This window comes from Ascidia mentula, chromosome 6 (assembly GCF_947561715.1).
Source record: "Ascidia mentula chromosome 6, kaAscMent1.1, whole genome shotgun sequence".
NCBI classification, from domain to species: domain Eukaryota; kingdom Metazoa; phylum Chordata; class Ascidiacea; order Phlebobranchia; family Ascidiidae; genus Ascidia; species Ascidia mentula.
The window spans coordinates 3,835,780-3,854,783 of record NC_138571.1 but is presented as its reverse complement, the minus strand read 5'-3'; the positions used below and the strand labels follow the sequence as shown (position 1 = coordinate 3,854,783).

General features: G+C 40.0%; 2 protein-coding genes across 2 annotated transcripts; one reads left to right on the top strand and one right to left on the bottom strand.

Annotated features, from left to right (window-relative positions):
• Positions 1–611: 611 nt before the first annotated feature.
• On the bottom strand, positions 612–3,622 carry LOC145906408 (uncharacterized). Its single transcript, XM_082993823.1, has 8 exons — positions 3,403–3,622; positions 3,193–3,339; positions 2,938–3,102; positions 2,548–2,715; positions 2,064–2,213; positions 1,660–1,818; positions 1,360–1,494; positions 612–1,091 (listed from the first exon to the last, which is right to left on the bottom strand). Exons 1-8 carry the CDS (start codon positions 3,569–3,571, stop codon positions 901–903), a joined length of 1,284 nt encoding a protein of 427 aa, XP_082849949.1. The 5' UTR covers positions 3,572–3,622; the 3' UTR covers positions 612–900.
• A 9,229-nt stretch (positions 3,623–12,851) lies between these two features.
• LOC145906905 (uncharacterized) lies at positions 12,852–13,724 on the top strand. Its single transcript, XM_082994366.1, has one exon. It carries the CDS (start codon positions 12,852–12,854, stop codon positions 13,722–13,724), a length of 873 nt encoding a protein of 290 aa, XP_082850492.1.
• Positions 13,725–19,004: the final 5,280 nt, after the last annotated feature.

The following is a 19,004-nucleotide window of genomic DNA, read 5'->3' as shown; positions in this document are numbered from 1 at the left end:
GCGCAATCGCTTTCTGTCCAAACACATGTTTTGCTTAATCGTCCGTAAATGTCCATTTCAAAGTTTAGAAACTGAAGGCCGTCTAATAATTAAACAACACGGAATTGAAAGCATGATATGCCAAAACGCACTTTTCAAAGTTATATTGAGACCAATTTGTGCCACGTTGTCCACCAGGAGTTTTTTCATCATCTAATATCTATTTTTGTTTGCGCCGATCAGACAACACGTAAAACCCAGTCGTACATGCGCTAACATTCTTATGTTGGTGCTTATTTAAATTAGTAATAATTTTTGGGAAAGAAGTTTCCATTGATTTTATCACTTCTCCTTACACGCGCATCCTGTTGCGTTTGAAGTCCAACGAAGCGTATAAGTTTAGGGAAAATACCCGGTGTTTTTGAAGCCCTTCTTGACATAGAACTACTTTTGCCCGAATAGGGTGAGTCTCCCCCGATCCTTAAGGGTCGTATGAGTAATCTAGATCATGTTTTGGAGGACATATGGTTACGCATACCGACTGTTTTGCTTGTTTGAGGCAGTGATAATTACAGGGGGCGAAGGATGTAACTAGAAAATTTATTATCATTTTTGAGAAATAAACATGTGGCAACAACAAAATCAGTTGTCAGGCTGATATCTTTAATTTCATTGTGTAGATCAAAGTTGGGATCACAATAAAATTGCAAGGATGTATTTTTTTAAATTTAATGTTACTGCAAAACATATCTACATTGTTATTGCATGTTATTTATTGTAAAGTACAACCAGGTGCCAATGTGCCTATTTATTATTTACTGCGATGTTGTTCTTCCTGTGCCGTTGTTTTTGTATTGTAGAATAAGTCCATTAAAGACAAAAACAATATTCGAATAATGTACAGGTGAGACTATGTACATGCTATGTATAGATACGCATTCGGTCATACACTTCATTCCGACAAACAGGACAGTTATTCACCATGCTGGCACACTCCATGCAACAACATCGGTGTCCACAGGGTACAAATGCTATGTTTGCTGGTCTATCCCAACAAACACTACAGTTGCCGTCCTGAGCATCACTTTCATCTCTCTTTTGCACTCGAGTATCTAAAAAATAGTAACAGTGGTCTAAAACATAAAACCGCGAGAGAGTGCTTGACATACGAAGTGTTGCTGGTTCCTTTTGGCCTTCATTTAGTTCCATTTTGTTTTAATGCAATTACCTATAACTTTTTCCTCTCGCACAATTCTAGTCTCCTTAAGGATGTAATGCATTCACTGTGTATTCTTTAATTGAGCATTTTATAATGTTCATTATATTGCAAACTTAGACGTAGAAAACTCAACAACGTTAACAATATATTTTGCAACATACCAGCTTGATAACGAGTTTCTTCAACTGGTTCTGGTTCTGCGTTTTCTTCTTCCTCTTCAAGCTCTTGATGATTACAGTTGATGCAACAACGTGCATTTAACGGACAGGTAACGGAGTGGAAAAGTGAAAACAGGTCTGAAATATGAAATGAGAAATTGTCAGATATTTTCGCAATTTATGATCTTGGATATTTGTATTGAGTTGATATTTTCATATAATTTTGCACTTTTACTCAACAAATACAGATGAAGACAACAAGTGAATCTCCACGTTTGTAAATATAAATAAAGTAAACCTTACCTTCCGTTGTTATGTTGCTTGCATCTGCCAAAGAACACAAACTTGCAACAAGGGCGACGATAACAACGTTGTAACTTGTCCCCCATTTCCAGTCGTGACCGAGATCTCCTATTCCTTTCGCACTTCCAAACACGGCTACCGCGATAAGGTAGAAAACACCTAAAAACAACGATATACTAATTAAAATCGCAGCTAAACATGAATTGTTTCGTGACTACAAAAGCCTTGGAGAAACACTGTTATCTAAAGTAATGATTTTAGCAGCCAATCAAGGTAGCAGCATTTTGTATTACGAATTAGTGTAGAATGCAGAATTAGTGTTTTGCAACACATATTTTTAGGTGAATGGCATACAATGCATAAATTTCAATCAAACCGAGTTGGCAAATTTGTATTAGAAATACCTGTTATGAATATGGAGAGCCACATAATCCTGCGTGAAGTTGCACCATATTTCCAGAGATAAACAATGAGGCTTAAGATTGAAACCAATTGAAAAAATATGCCTATTAATAGCAAGGCAGCAGTTGCCTCCCTCGCAGAGCTTTTCAAGTCTGACAATAATTTTAAGTACTATTTATCCTTAATAATCATTAGTTGATGTTGGTTCGTGAATAACATGGTTGTTATTTAAATAGAATTGATATTCTGTCATAAATTAACGTGGTACCTATAAGATCAGTTCTATTTAAATTATAGCATGTCTGTCCACAACAGCAGCACAGTATCATAGTTGTGTTAAAGAATAAAGGAATTTGGTTATCATAGACTGGCAAAGTGAAAACAACCGATAAAACTCGTCAACATTCTACAATCTACAGACACGAATCAACCTTCGTGAATAACAAATATACACTAAAACAACTATAAACTCTCCAACATTCTCACTGTTCGGAATTCCCCTGCAATTGCTTTGGTTGCAGTAGGTGAAGAGTCCAAGTGTTTGAGGTGTCGATTTGTGGAGAGCCAAGTATGGAAGAGACAATCCGATTATCGCCATTACAAACGAAGTGATCAGGCTAATTCCAGTTAGAACCAAACTTTTTTCTGAACCATCTAGAGCATAGATATGTTTAGCAAGTATTTTTGTGGATTAATTTAGTTTAAATGTTATATCGATTGTATAGAAATCTTATCTGTGCGATTCACCAAAATGCTATCTTTATGTCATTAGGTAACTTACACCAATATTCATTCTTAAATAATTTGTTCTTTCCCTAGACGTCGGTAATGAAACAATACTTAAATCTACAAAATTAGAATGTCAGTTATTCATACCGAGTTCAATTGGATTGTTGCGCCATAATTCACAACAGGAGAGAAATATTGCAATAAGCGCAATAACGAGTTCAATGTAACTTGATCCGAAATTCCAGCCTTCAAGTGCTCCTGATAAACCAACTGGACTTCCAAATATAGAAACAGCAATCAAGTAAAAAACAACTAGAAAACACAGTAACTCGGTCAATACAATCACTATTATAATGATTAATTAAAAAAATCCAACATATTAACAGAATACAGTATACTGACAAACTATTGAACTCCAAGCACACATCTTTTGATCTATATCAGCACCATTCCATATGCTCCCAAAAAAAATAATAAACAACACAATATGTGACATTATGCCCAGTATTAGCATGCCAGCTGTAGCTCGTCTTGCAGAATTTAACACGCCTAAAAAGGAAATAAAAATATTTGGCAAATTATAACAATTGACTTTTCGTATCTTGTTCATACCGGCTCCACTCCATGTACAGATGTTATTTTTGCAGAAACGAAATAATCCAAAAGAATTTCCCGTTGGTCTATCTTCGGCCCAGTGTGGAGAAATGGCGCTCGTCATCGCCAGGACTAATGACACAGTAAGAAAAGATCCAATCCATACTAAACGTCTTGTCGTATCCATCAATATTGATTTATGCAAGAACAGTTTTAATAAGTTTTCAGGTGGCTAAAATTTTTGCTACAAAAACAAAACAATGGGAATTTCTTGTTCGCCCAAATTAGCGATGTTAGACGTCGCGGAATTATTCTTTCGTGCGATCTCAAGTTTGCATGTATTTGTTGGACAAGATACGTTGGTGCGAACGCGCGCAACTCGCCACACAACCTATACATTTTATTTGTAGTCAATTAAGGTTTCATTTCAGACTAACCGTGGCATGTCAAGCGTGACTTGAATCGTTTGTACGGGGAATATTTGCGTAACAGTCGGTTGCACCCCATTTATGTTTGCGGAGTGAGAACCTTTCTTCACAGTTCAGTCATAAATGTCAAAAGGCAAACAGTAAAATCAGCAATTGCTGCTTAGATATATGTTCAACAGTTCATACACAAACTCAGATCACTGTGCTTGCCCAATTAAGTTTGAAAATCATTCTTTGCACTTAATTTGCCACAGAGACATAACTCTGACTTGACATGTTCACTACTCAACTAAAGAGCCAAATAATTGACATCCAGGCGCTTTAAAGTGACAAATTATTGAGATTTAAGCATTCCATTGGGCATCTCCTTATTTACACATAATAAGTTTTATCATTTAGGACTGCCAGAATATGACAGCAAAGGTTATTCGTTAAAAACTATAAAGTTTTAATTGTTTTGTAGCAATTTTTGTACCATAAGTTTCTTGTTCGGGGTCTTTTCCACCATTCTGCAATGCTGCATAGTGTTGGCCTAACACAGAACCTGAACTAAACTCTCCTGTTGATAATCTTTGAAATCCAAATAAATATACACTCACTTATACAGAGCAAATAAATCGTTTTGTTGAAACTTCTTTGCTGATTTTCAAACACAGAACCTACTCGCCATGGCTATTTTAGACGTTATCGCTTCTCGCGCATTCAGTTCCGCTTTAAGCGCAACGAAGCGTTTATGAAAACAACACGGGCGGAAAAAGTTCTCGAAATTCAATTTGATTTCGATGTTTCGAAGCCCTGAAAACTCAATCATGCATCTAGAACATGATTGTTTCAAGTGTTCTATTTTTTGAGAACATAGCCTACTAGTTTTACATTCAACGGAAATAATTACCAAATTATGTCTGCAAGTTTCAATTTGTTTTTGCAGCTGTTTGTTTGCTGTGCACAAAACACAATCAGTGATAAAACAATAAACACACCCTTTAGTCGTCAAATATTAAGAAAAAATACCTAATCTTCTGAGCCACAATGCAGAGCCGGTTAACCGTTTGTGACGGAAGTGCGTCATGGACTTACTCAAATTGTTTAGATTTAGTGGTATTGAAAGTCATACATCAGATTCTTGGCTGTGCCTGTAGAATGTTCATTAAATATGTAGGAAAATCAAAATACGACAAGTTAACTTAAGGCTTCAAGTCTGTTACAACTGGCATCCTGAAAACTAAACTTTACTTTGAGCCAGGTCAACAAGGATAATTGGCATATAGTAGACTCTTTATTGTGGTAAATTTGTATTCAAGCGCAGTTAAAAAAAAAAAAAACCTCAATGGCAAATTACTGCAAGGTAACCAAAAAAAGCAATCAATGCTTCGAAAGCGTGTAGTGCCTATGTTGTGACCTAGATCCTCAACAGAGACGATAGAAAGAGCTGCAACGACGGTTAAGGGTACAAGACAATCTGTCGAATCACAATGCAAATAACAAACTGTGAGACATCTTCAAGCGCAACACGAACAAATATTTTAGATTGCGATTGACTTGCATAGCTTTGCTTTTTTAAAATAATTTGTACAAACACAAAATTAAACACGAAGCAAGCTGTATAAATAAACTATTTAATCTCACTTTGTTAGATTTAGAATCCTGCACATTAGTAAAACCATGATTTTATGGCAGAATAACTTCTGAAAACCAATTTGCATGCCAACTAATTGAATCGCTCAAGGTATTGAGTATTCGCAACAATACGTCATAATTAGAAAATTTATACAAGTGTAAATGTAGATTTGTAGCCAATGTCGTCACAGTACTTGAGTTTATTTTTAAATTTGGATGGTAGTAATATTTTTAAAAACAATGATTAGTCTTTGTATGAAATAATGTAGGAAGGATACGCATTGAAATCGTTAAACACGACATATATACCCGGTGTTGCTTTGTTGTCCACTGCACTGTTATAGGGTGCACCCCAACTGGCCGTGGAAAGGTATCGCATTTCTCCATTGCCTTGGCAGTAATAGCCGGTAATTACTTCAGAAAAAAACATCCTACGAATGGCATTTTTATCCATATCAGCGTATTTATCCGAGTAATTTGCTGTAGTTGAGAAGTAAACTAATTTTCCATAGAGAGTCCCTGAAAAAAATTAAGCTTTTGCCATATAGCTGTTTAATTGTTTAATTGCATATTACCGTTGCAACCGCTGTAACTTCTGTCGAACCCATTTTTGCAAATGCTTTCTAAAGCTTTTTTGGTAGTTCCGTGAAACAATTCTTTAGTTACTGCAATATGGTCTAGTTTGTAACGGTGCAACTGTTCGTTCACAAATTGTTTCTGCACCGCGAACTGGTGAAATAATCTGGAATTTTGTAATCGTTCAATCTGTCAAAATATCTGTGTTGATACAAAGTATTAAATTGTGAGTTGCGGACTGTGCTCAATGTTTCGACACATTTGGTCTTCTTATGTACATGTGTATATATACATAAAACAGAGGCGATAACGTTACAAGTTACCAAGTACAAGTTTGGCCAGGTCACCACAAGGTGAAACAGTGCTGCGCTGATGCATAGAATACTAAAAGATGGAATGGAAACTCCGCTGAAAGTGCGTCGTCACGCATGAGTAACACTTTACGCGAAATTAAAATTGCTTTGCGTTAAATGTGATTTTGGCGTTTTTTGGAGGGCTAAAAAACGTATTAAATATAACAAAATTTAAAACATTTTTAAAGAAACAAGAAGTTTGGTCCCTCGTCTTTTAAAATATGTGGATGATTTTGAATGAATCGCGTCGCATCATTTTTAACGGCGATTTGCTGTCTTTTGGGTCTAATTATGAACAAAAAATTGCGCGCTTTTGCTGTTTGCAAGCATTGGAAGGCTAGATCGAGTAATATTACCAACCACTATGCTTGTTATGTCAAATAAACGACTTTGCTTGTTACGTTTTTTTCTAGGACAGTATCTCTGCACACAGTAATGCGGTAGTTTGGGAATATTTATTTTGCAAAAACAGGTCATTTCACATAAATAGTTGACAAACGATAGTATGATTGCTTTTTTCTACAATTTCTGTATCTTGATGAAGATGGAGACAAAGATATCATGATGAACCATAGCGCCCTCTATAACAGGCCTGGACACTGGTCTCGCTCGTTTCAAAACTGGAGGCTGATGTGTATCAAGTGGTTTCTGCGGTCGTGCGAGAGTTGTAGACAGTTTTGGTGTGTTATTGCTCGGATAATCACATTAAATAGTTTTTGCTGTGTTATTGATAGGTTAATGCGTGTGAAACGTAGGAATACATTAAATTTACGCTTATTTTGAGTTAGCGAGCGTTTGCGAGACTCGTCCAGCAAGGTCAAAAAGTTGTGGGGTCTGGTGTACTATTAGCACCCACCTAATATCTCGGCTATCCCTAGCACTACAAACGTAAAACTTTACACGAATGTTAAATGACACCTTACGAGTTACCATGCTAAAAATGACGTCATCACCTATGACGTAACGAAATTTACAAGACTTCGAAGTTTTCCCCTCTATACGCGCTACGTCCGTCAATGAACTGCAATAGCATACTCCCTAAGGTACAACACCCAAAAAAACAAAATGTTGTTTAATGAAAATTTACACGTTTCACAAGTAACTTACATTGCGTCGTGTGACTTTTACTGAATTTTTAAATGCCTTCTTAAACAAACACGCCAAAGTAGAACGTAGTTATCACGAAAAATACACAACAAACAACATGTACTCTTATAACAACGACAAATTGTCAGGAACATAGAGCTAAAACCACTGGTCCAATAGAGGCCATTGTGGCATCATCAAAAAGGTCTAACCCTCTACTTTACACCTAAGTTACGTTGAAAGATATATTTCGATTGTGCGACACCTAGTGTCGTTTACAACAAGGACGATATACGCAACATTGTGACGTCACAAACAAACTACCAATCGAATCGAATCTAGCATCGATCAAAAGACATGTCCTCTGTGACAAAGCGTACCAAATTTCAGCTTGCAGCAACCTTTACTTTTGAGTTGGGAGCCCATCAAAGACCCCCAGCAAATTCGCTCGTATACACGCAAAAAGTCCGAAACCGAGCATGTGTACTTTTAGCACCACATATTCGATGGGTCGTAGCGTCAAAACTAGGAACCCCATAGGGTCGGTCGATGCATCGTGTGGAAGGTCTATCCTTCTACTTTGCAAGTCCTTTGTGACAAAGGTGTCCAATTTCAGCTTGCAGCAACCTTTACTTTTGAGTTGGGACTCCATTTAACACCCAGCACCTAACCAGCTCGTATACATGCAAAAAGGGAGACTGAGTCGTAGGGGAAAATATTCACTTTGGTGGAGTTACTTCACCCAGCTCCACCCAAGTTATATGTTCTGTTGAATTGCGATCTTAAAGTTTATGTACTGTTTTAAGGGACTAGATGAGGTGTTGGGGGAATGTTGTTCATAAGGCGAGGTTCATGACGGATTCGCGTTTTCCGAATGTTGTGGGACAGAGATGTGTTTAGAAGTCGTAGGGTGTGGTAGGCTGTGGAAGTTTGGGGATGTTATGGTTTGGATGGGGTGTCAAGGTAGGTGGTGGTCATGTTAAGAAGTGGGTTGAGGATCTTTTTAGTCAGGAGTATTAAAGGCCGCATGTCACAAATAAATCCTAAAAATTGAGTTTTAGAAGTCATTGTGCACCTGGTTACAGTTTCTCTTATTTGCCAAAAACAATTGCCGGGTCTGATGACTCATGAAGGGGGACTACTGTCGCTGAACAGAAAAAAAATTGATTGCAGCTGCATTAAGACAGCACATTGGGGGTTTTGCGAAGGCTAACTGCTAAATTGTCAGTCCCAGGGGGTGTACAAACAGCCCTGGGGGCTCCCAAAACAGTTACAAGACATCTAACAAGACATCTTCTTAATGAATTGTGTAGAGGAGGGTTGGTGGCTTCACTTAATGGCAAATGGAGGGTTATTTCTGTGATTTATTTTTTCACAAAACAAACCCACACTTTTTTCTGCTTTTTTGGCCAAAATAATGGCCAACAGAGGGTCAAAATGCCCCCGGGGGAGCGGTTAAAGTAGTTATCTCGAACATAATTTTGACCAGAATTCCTAGACAAGGGTGGGGACAAAAATCACAAATTGACCATACTTTCTGTAATTCATTTTTCCACAAAATCTACCTCAATATTTGGGTAGTTTTTCAGCTACATGTTCAACAGCACCCTGTGTCAATTTACTGCCTGACTAATAACCCTGAAAACCATAGTAAAACTGCCCCAAACACGCTGAAAATTCGCCCTGGCAACAGCCTGTTCATCTGCGCTCACTAAACCAAAACACTGGCGCCCATGCATGACCCATTGCATTGTTACACATAATTTTACTCTGTTACGCAGGACAGAGTTCGAGAAGAGCATTCCCCAACCAAGAAAGTCTTTTCCATAGAAATACAGAGATGCGGCCTTAATCAAAAAATGTGGTCCTCCAAACATACATTTTATCATAATGGCTAAAACTGTGCGAGCTAATTCATCTGGGTAATTTTGTGCTCTACCGAAAACTGTTCACCCATGATAAGAAAGAGCTGCTTTTACGTATATCTCGTCCACCATAACAATCACATTTCTTTGCCTTTGTTCCAATGTTTTGCATATTTCATTAAAAAACCTCAAGTCATCAGTGTTGCCAATTTTGGATGTTATTCTGGTCAGCGTTTTAGTACTAGGGGGCTTATGATCTTTGTGAATTCATTGCGTTTTTCAACTACAACATTTCTTTGGTCTGACATGGCTTTTTTTGTGGTTCTAGGTATGCTGGTGATGGATGGAATTAAACTTTTATGGACACATGCAAAAACTGAAGGTGCAAATGCTGGGCGGTACCAGCCATAGGACAAAACTTTTTCATAATCTGTAGCCATCTCAACCTCTCTTCTCTGTCTCTTGGTAAACGAAAAACTGCAGTTTTATCTCCTGCATCATATCCACTTCTACAACCTGTCACACAACACTTTCTACCCATGTTTTTTGAATAAATCCTGCATACATATAATTTTCATGTATGTTATACATGTATTGATATTAACGCAGTAATATTTCATGCAATGGCATGATAGGCAGGATCGCCCCACTGCGCAGGTCCTTGCTTGGCGATCACAGCTAACGTATCGCGATCATGAGGTTTTCAGGCTTGGCAGCCCAGGCAATGCAGCCCATATATACGTATACGTAGGGGTATATGTGAAGGTTGCCTGGCAAGTTGTGCGCTTGCGCACCAGTGTACCTTGGCCACAATATACCCCGTGAAACCACTGAGCTCCAGTAGCTCAGTTGGTAGAGCGTTGGGCCTGGTTAGCCCAGGGTCGTGAGTTCAAACCTCACCGGGAGCTTGATTTTTCAAATCTTGTTCCGACTTGTCAGGAAAAAGTGGCTGATCCAGCTGGGCTGCATTGCCTGGGCTGCCAAGCCTGAAAACCTCATGTATAACTATTTGTCATGAATGCAAGTTTCTGATGGAATAATGATTCAACATGATATTTTGAAACAATATCTGTAGATTCTCACCGCTATTAATTTGTTTACCGGTGCTATGAGCTTAGTTACGTAATAATGCGTGCCTTTGTTGGTCGGTACAGTACCATTGTCTTGATGTGATGGCGGGCTTTCTTTTCGTTAGTTAGTTAGTTGTTGTGTTTGGTTGTGTTACATGTGCTCTGATTAATCTGCTGCTTTTGTAGATTCTTTTTGATTAAGGCGGTTAAACATAGTTAATGTTGATTGAATTTGTAAGAAGAAGTTAATAAGGCTTGCTTTACGCCACATTTCGGTGAGTTTTGTTGTTTAGCTGTGTGGCGCTATTTTGTTGGTAAGTCATGTTGGATTTGTGTTACAGAAAACCGCGTTATATTTCGTAATGCGTGTATTTCGACTCTGGAATAAACTGTACGTGGCACTGGCAGTTTAGCAAGCGCTGCCCGAGTGTGCGTCGTAACATCGTTTTCGAACTTCGTATTCGAACCTTCCTTGACGGTGAGTATTTTGGCAACTCGACATTTGCGAACTCTTTGGTCGTTCGGTGAATGGAAACATGGATCCTGCCGAGGACAAACCGAACCCTTACGATAGAGTGAATCAATGGGTGGAGCAAACATCCGAGGCTGCTCACTGTAGTACGTCGGCACCAATTGTAATGGACCCGAGTTCGTATCACCGAACATCTGGACCCAGCAGCATTGCTTCAACAACGAGCTCTCTTCGCAGTCTTAGAGTTAAAGAGAGCAAAGTGAAGCTGCAGCTCGCTCAAGTCGAGGCTCGACAAGAGCGAGAGCGTAGAGATGAAGCAGAAGCGAGAAAAAAGCTAGAACGAGAGCTCGAGTAAAGAGAATTACGAGCGAAGAGAGAGCTGGAAGAAAGAAAATCCGCTTGAACTTGCCAAGGCCGAATTTGAGGCTTGGGAAGAAGCATCCAATGATGGGAGGTCTTGTCCTGGGATTCAACACCCTGGCTTTTCTGGATCTCCGACACCTCTTGTAGACAGTTCTGGTGCTAGCAAACCAGAGGGAGCCGTAAAAGCACAGCCGATCACAAACCCTCAGGTGGATTGCGGTGATCTTCGATGGCCTATACAGTCGGACAACCATGGAATCCGAGCCAATATCATGAACCTGCTCTGGCTGGACAATCACCATATAACGGAATACCCAACTTAACAGATAAACGACCTGTTCTACGTAACCGATGTGGTCAACCGGAGCTTGGTGAGCGATTTCTTCCCAAACCTATTGTCGAGAAATTCGACGGGGATCCAATGGATTATTGGAGTTTCGTCAATCGTTACCAACTTCATATAGCTGCCAGGGTCGATTCGTACGACCTAAAACTCATATATTTGTTGCAACACTGCACCAAACCCGTACATGACAAGATACAACATCATGCCGCCAATCAAAATCCGATGATGGGATATGAGATGACTCAACGAGAATTATATGAGAGGTATGGACAACCTCACATAATCGCGCGCCGCTGTGAAAGTCGCCTGACGGACACACCCAAGCTAAATGACAACGACCCAGAGGGTTTGGAAAGACTAGCCGTTCTTTTGCGCATCTGTTGCTCGTCCCTAGAGAAAATGGTAGGAACGTGCGCGATGTATTCAGTTGGTTTTATCTCCTCGGTCGCCAAGAAGTTGCCACGCAAGCTTCAGGAAAGGTGGGACACCGTTTCACTATAGGCGTCCAAGACAAAACAGGTCGTGTCGCAAAGTTTAGAGACTTCGCTAGCTACGTAATTGAGCGAAGTCGTGAAGCTAATTCAGTCTTTGGAAGATGTTTGTTTCAGAACACCGCAGACCGGCCATCTAATGTTGCGACAAAACGGCAACGAGTGGCGGTTTGCAATGTCACGACTGAAGCCCAAAAGGCCGAAAGATTTCCGAAAAGTTCAAATCAGTGCTTGTTCTGTCACAAAGCACACAAGCTTGAAGACTGCAACAACTTCATAAGAAAGCCGTACGACGACAGAAGAAAGTTCGTGCGAAGTCAAGGGCTGTGCTATCGATGCCTGGGATCGCAACACATGGTTCGCGACTGCGGAAGTGCAACGCAGTGCGGCAAGGACGGATGTCGTAGCATCAATCACCACGCGGTACTTCACAACTCGAAGTGGACTGAAAGGTCTCAAATGGAAGAGAAACCAAACGTTACACAGAGCACGAGCGCCGACTGTATGTACTCCTCGTCGGGGCCGGAAATGTTTAAACGTGCCCCCGCTTATCTCGATATTGTACCCGTACGCGTCAGTAACGGGAAATGTGAAGTGGAAACGTATGCGCTACTCGATTCGGGATCAAATCGAACGTTTTGTGAACGGCAGCTGGCCGAGCAGCTACAGGCAACAACGGAAGCAGGTGTACGCTTTAAAATGAGCACCATGACGACCAATGAACCGGTGGATGTCGATACAGGTTCAGTGTCATTCGCTGTTATAGCGACGTCAAGCGATACGGCTGCGTTTTTACGTGCATGACTACTCGCGCGATCCACTTGGAGGTTGCGCTGGATCTTTCAACGGATGCGTTTATCAACGCCATGCGACGTTTCATCGCTCGCCGCGGTCGTGTTTTTCATATGTATTCTGATAACGGGACGAATTTTGTGGGCGTCGAGCGTGTCCTTCGAGAATCTATCGAAGACTGGAACCAGCGACAAATCAACAGCTTTCTGCGACAGAAAGCGATCTCCTGGAACTTTAACCCACCGGCTGCAAGCCATTTCGGGGGGGCTTGGGAACGGATGATACGCTCCGTTCGAAGAATTTTGGCGACACTCCTCCCCAAGAAGCCTTTGGATGATGATATTCTCCATACGCTCCTACTAGGGGTAGAAAACATCGTGAATTCGAGGCCACTAACCGAAGTTCCACTGGAAGCTGAAGAGGACTTGCCCCTTACCCCGAATCATTTGCTGAAGATCAATCCGAGCGTTGGACTGCCACCTACCGTGACCGCGCCAACCGACTGTTACATTCGCCGCCGTTATAGGGCTGTACAATTTCTGGCCGACGAGTTTTGGCGTCGCTGGGTGCAAGAATACCCATGTTCAATCATGTCGAGGCAAAAGTGGCATGACAAAAGGGAAAACCTTTCAATAAACGACATTGTTCTGGTGATGAATCACAACACTCCGCGGGGGCAATGGCCCCTGGGTCGAGTTCGAAGCTTGTTTCATGACAAGCACGGGATTGTCAGGAGTGTGGAGGTGACTACGATGGCTGGGGTTGTGCGACGACCAATAGCCAAACTTTGCGTGATTGTGCACGCAGACGGAGATACCAAACGAGCAAACGGATATGAACACGATGGAGAAGAACGCACGCGTCGCTCGAATCTTTTGTGAATGTAAAAAATTGGATTCGCATTTTATGATGCTTCTCCCATTTTGCCGGGGGAGGATGTAGATTCTCGCCGCCATTAATTTGTTTACCGGTGCTATGAGCTTAGTTACGTAATAATGCGTGCCTTTGTTGGTCGGTACAGTACCATTGTCTTGATGTGATGGCGGGCTTTCTTTTCGTTAGTTAGTTGTTGTGTTACATGTGCTCTGTTTAATCTGCTGCTTTTGTAGATTCTTTTTGATTAAGGCGGTTAAACATAGTTAATGTTGATTGAATTTGTAAGAAGAAGTTAATAAGGCTTGCTTTACGTCACAGTTCGATGAGTTTTGTTGTTTAGCTGTGTGGCGCTGTTTTGTTGGTAAGTCATGTTGGATTTGTGTTACAGAAAACCGAGTTATTTTTCGTAATGCGCGTATTTCGACTCTGGAATAAACTGTACGTGGCACTGGCAGTTTAGCAAGCGCTGCCCGAGTGTGCGTCGTAACAATATCAATAATATCATAGATGAACATCTACCCATTTAGCCATTATCCTTTACCTAAACGGAACCTAAATGTCTGATGATGTTATTAATGCCCATAGCTATAATAATCTATAAACAAAACAGTTTAAATAGGTATCTGACCTGTTTTACAAAATAAACAAACAGCACCAGCAACTTCCAAAAGCCCAACAGGGACCTCAATGTACACAAACACAACTTTTTGACCTTGCTGGACGAGTCTCGCAAACGCTCGCTAACTCAAAATAAGCGTAAATTTTATGCTTTCCTACGTTTCACACGCATTAACCTATCAATAACACACCAGAAACTATTTCATGCGATTATCCGAGCAATAACACACCAAAAACTGTCTACAACTCTCGCACGACCGCAGAAACCAGTTGAAACACATCCGCCTCCAGTTTTGAAACGAGCGCGACCGGTGTACAGGCCTGTTATAGAAGGCGCTATGTGATGAACTAAATAATTAAAATCAGTTGATATCAGGAAATACCTCGCCAACACCATGTTCATGCTGCTGAGCGCAAATGTTGCCAGTGAAGTCCAACACAAAACAACAGTTTTGTGCATAATACGGGTTTGAAAAAGTTACACCTCAACAAAATATATGTTGATTGCTTGAAACTACTCAAGGGCAGTGCATGGGAATGCTTCCAATATAAACCAAGCATAATTTGGATGTGTCGCCACACAACACATGTATATACTATAAAAGGCCCAAAGCGTATAACTATATTATGACCGAGAGTTAAAACCAAAGTCATTGTAATCACGCGTTCAACGCATGTCCAAGTTGTGATGTCCAATAAAACGACATGGGAAAAAAGAAGAACTCATTTCCGGTTTAGGTCAATTCCTGACCGGACAATTTAATAGGAAAAACCTGCCGAGCTGGTGGCAGGTGAAAAAATTGTAGCCGGTAGAAGCAGCCACATTATAGATGTGTTATAAACCATGTAATTTGGGCAATAAAGTCATATAGGTAACTTAGGCAACCAAACTAACTATGTAAATCAAGTTAAAATAATTACAGACATTTCTTTGGCAAATAATAAATAAGGTTAATTTAAACTCAAGTACTTCTTTCGCAAATGATAAATAAAGCTAAAATAAACACAACTACTTTTAGTTATTCTGAAAACAAAGTCTACCTATACATAAATAACCTAATAACTGACGTAATCGACCAAATCGGTCAACTTCAAGTTGCATTCAAGTTGCGCAACAACCGCAGACTATATAAGCAGAGCAACTAGTGCCTGCCAAATCAGTGTGTTTTAACTGTTGCTGTGTAAGGGTCTAGGCTGTTGGTTCTGCTTTAGTACACTGTATAGGAGCCCCAATTGTACTGTACTGTACTTGGATTTATTCGTTGGATTATATTGTCGGTTTACCAGTTGTCGGGGTATGTCCCCGCTGGGTGACCGTGGGGTACGACTGCGTATCGGCCTCGCACCTTACGGATCCGACTGAGTCTCGTTGGCAACTCGGCCTCGTAGGCAACTTGCCTTCTCTATCTCAACTCCCGACTAAACACATACATCCACCAAGCTTCAAGCCAGTCCAAAGTTGTTCATAAATCCATTTATTGATAAATCCAACGAATAAATCCAACGAATAAATCCAAGTACAGTATAGTATAATTGTAACTCCTATACAGTGTACTAGAGCAGAACCAACAACCTAGACCCTTACACAGCAACAGTTAAAACACACTGATTTTGCAGGCGCTAGTCGCTCTGCTTATATAGTCTGCGGTTGGCCACACGTATTGATACCTTATTTGGAGTTGTTGCGCAACTTGAATGCAACCTGAAGTTGACCGATTTGGTCGATTACGTCAGTTATTTATATAGCTTAATTAACTAAGTGCCCTAATAGGTTATTTATGTATAGGTAGACTTTGTTTTCAGAATAACTAAAAGTAGTTATGTTTATTTTAGCTTTATTTATCATTTGCGAAAGAAGTACTTGTGTTTAAATCAACCTTTATTTATTATTTGCCAAAGAAATGTCTGTAATTATTTTAACTTGATTTACATAGTTAGTTTGGTTGCCTAAGTTACCTATTTGACTTTATTGCCCAAATTACATGGTTTATAACACATCTATAATGTGGCTGCTTCTACCGGCTACAATTTTTTCACCTGCCACCAGCTCGGCAGGTTTTTCCTATTAAATTGTCCGGTCAGGAATTGACCTAAACCGGAAATGAGTTCTTCTTTTTTCCCATGTCGTTTTATTGGACATCACAACTTGGACATGCGTTGAACGCGTGATTACAATGACTTTGGTTTTAACTCTCGGTCATAATATAGTTATACGCTTTGGGCCTTTTTTAGTATATACGTGTGTTGTGCGGCGACATAATACCCCCCCGCTTGTCTGGTACTTGCGGTCCATATATGAACGCAAGTTGTTGGTTCTGTTGAAGAGAGCGACGTACAAAGTACACTCACAAATATATTTTATAGTACACCAAAATATATATATGTATATTTACACAAATTTCCGTTGTTCGATTGTAACATATATACATATAACAAAGCAATCACGGGACACGATTGTTTAGACGAGGAGACATTTACAAAGATATAATTGTAGATTATTTTAGTACATTATGGAGAGCAACGAGAATACATATACACAAATTTTACATTGATACATAGGCGATAGCTGGTGTTATTAACACAGTAACAAGCGTATAATTGATGTTAAGTAAGCGTCTGATTATTAATAGTTGCCACTATGTGGACTATATATCTCTTTTATTATTTCGCTTTGTCGCTTTGCGAAACTGTTTATAGCGTTATTAGGCTTTACACCATTGAAATTGCAAGCAAGGTGTAAGTAGGTACACGCGCATTCGTTGTTTGTATCGTGGAATGGCTTGAAAAATTGCTTCAAAATTTTGAACTGTGGAAGAGTGATTACATAGGATACCAACTACTTCCACGTTAGTGCCATTTGATATCAGAAAAAGTGAAATATTGGACAGAAGTGTCCTCATGAACAAGGCTGTAAATGGCTGTAAAATGCCTTATATGTTGAAGATAAAAACGCAATTCGCATTCCTCGAGGTAAATACAAATCGCGAAATGAAGTGAAGATCTACGTTATTTATTGCAAGAAGATCCATTCCACGTCACCCGACTGGGCCCAAATCAGGTTCAGTGGAACGGAGTCTTGTCGCGAATAGATTCCAAACGTAGGGATCTCATGACTTATATTTATTTGAACAGCACAATTGCATTAATATGTCGGCTGTCACAGTCGCTGATCGAGTGACCCCATTCAGTTATTATAAGGTTTTGTGGGGTTGATCACTGCTGATGTTGACGTGTTGAAGGATGCGCGTCGCATGAGATAGCTGCCTCAGGAATTTATATCCTGATTTGAGAGATGCAGAAAGAAAGGCGATGCACGTTGCATGAGATTACATTGGCGGAGTGAAATTGTGTTAAGCATTGATTCGGTTCTTATACATATATAAACACATATAACGTTTTGGTGGGTCAAACATAAAAAATGTAACGAATCTATGTAAAAAGTGTGCTTTGTTGATTTATCAACATTTGTGCAGATGCCGGATGTTGGAAATTTTATGCGGCCTTCAGTAAACACAGACGGCTCACTATATTTGCAAATTGTAAAAGTCTTGTGACTTTATGGATGACTTCACCAAGACCGGAGTAGTCATACCTTGAAATTTCATGGCGATCATTCCGCATGATGGTCGCTTCTGATTGATGCATACGGAACTGTTCGCAGTTGAATTTGGAAAAATATTTCCTACTTCCATCACCGGAAAAAGGAGAGTTGACATGCAGTTTTTGTTGCGGTTTAAAAGACTGCTTTGGGAAGCGAGGATTGTTTCCTCCTGTAATTGTTGCATTGCTACTTTGGCGTTTTCTGACGCTTGGGTACCTGGCCTTTTTGGTTTTGTACTGAGGCAATTTATCTGCAGTTGAAGAAGAGTGAAGTTTAGTTTTTTGTTGATGTTGGGGCACGTCTGTTGAGCCAAGTGTGTTTGCCACAACAATACTAGGCTTGTCCTTTGCAGTTGTTTTTATAAGAGTGCTATTTGCATGACTGCCTCGGTGCGGAACTTTTACAAGGACTGTATTTATTTCCTTCGAGCTTTCTTTCATGTTAAATTGAACTGATTTCTTGTTTTGTGATGACTGCAACAGATTTTTATCAGGTCTGATAAACAAGTCGTGCTTTTGAAGGAAGTAGTATCCGAGAACAGGTCGTTTAACTTTGCAAACAGAGAAAGTTACAGGCATGTTGCCGAAGCCAATGTCAATGTTGAGTACAGTTTGTCCAAAGTAGGGTATGGGCTCTCCACCTGGTCCAATAAAGTCTGATTCAACTTCTTGGGTGTGGTGCTGTGTAACTGGGAGGAAATTTTTGGATGATCCAGTGTCCAACAGAAATGACATTTTATTATTTTTGTCGTAGACATGCGGCAAAGAGTTTGATGCCGACTCGGAATATTGCCGTCGATTTGGTGCTTTTGGAATCTGATTCGGTCGGTTCATAGGCCTACAGATGTTGATATTATTGACCTGATTGTAACTGCAAGGTTTGTTGCATTTTAACGCCTTGTCACCAAAGCGTGCATGATAAAAACACAAGCCATCTGTTGACTGGTGTTGGTGCTGGGTAGTCTGAGTATTTATTTGCCCTTGCCTTTGGTATTGTCGGAAGGGCTGTCTGTGATTTCCTTGTTGTGGCTCGTAATAACCGTTTTGATTTATACACTGTTGTGCAT

Bases quoted from the DNA above. Each gene is read 5' to 3' on its own strand.
- LOC145906408 (XM_082993823.1), bottom strand. From the start codon at position 3,571: ATGGATACGACAAGACGTTTAGTATGGATTGGATCTTTTCTTACTGTG. The intron at 2,214-2,547 runs GTGAGAATGTTG...AATTATTGTCAG, and splicing joins TTGCAGGGGAATTCCGAACA to ACTTGAAAAGCTCTGCGAGG. The intron at 1,495-1,659 runs GTAAGGTTTACT...TTCATATTTCAG, and splicing joins AAGCAACATAACAACGGAAG to ACCTGTTTTCACTTTTCCAC.
- LOC145906905 (XM_082994366.1), top strand. From the start codon at position 12,852: ATGACTACTCGCGCGATCCACTTGGAGGTTGCGCTGGATCTTTCAACG.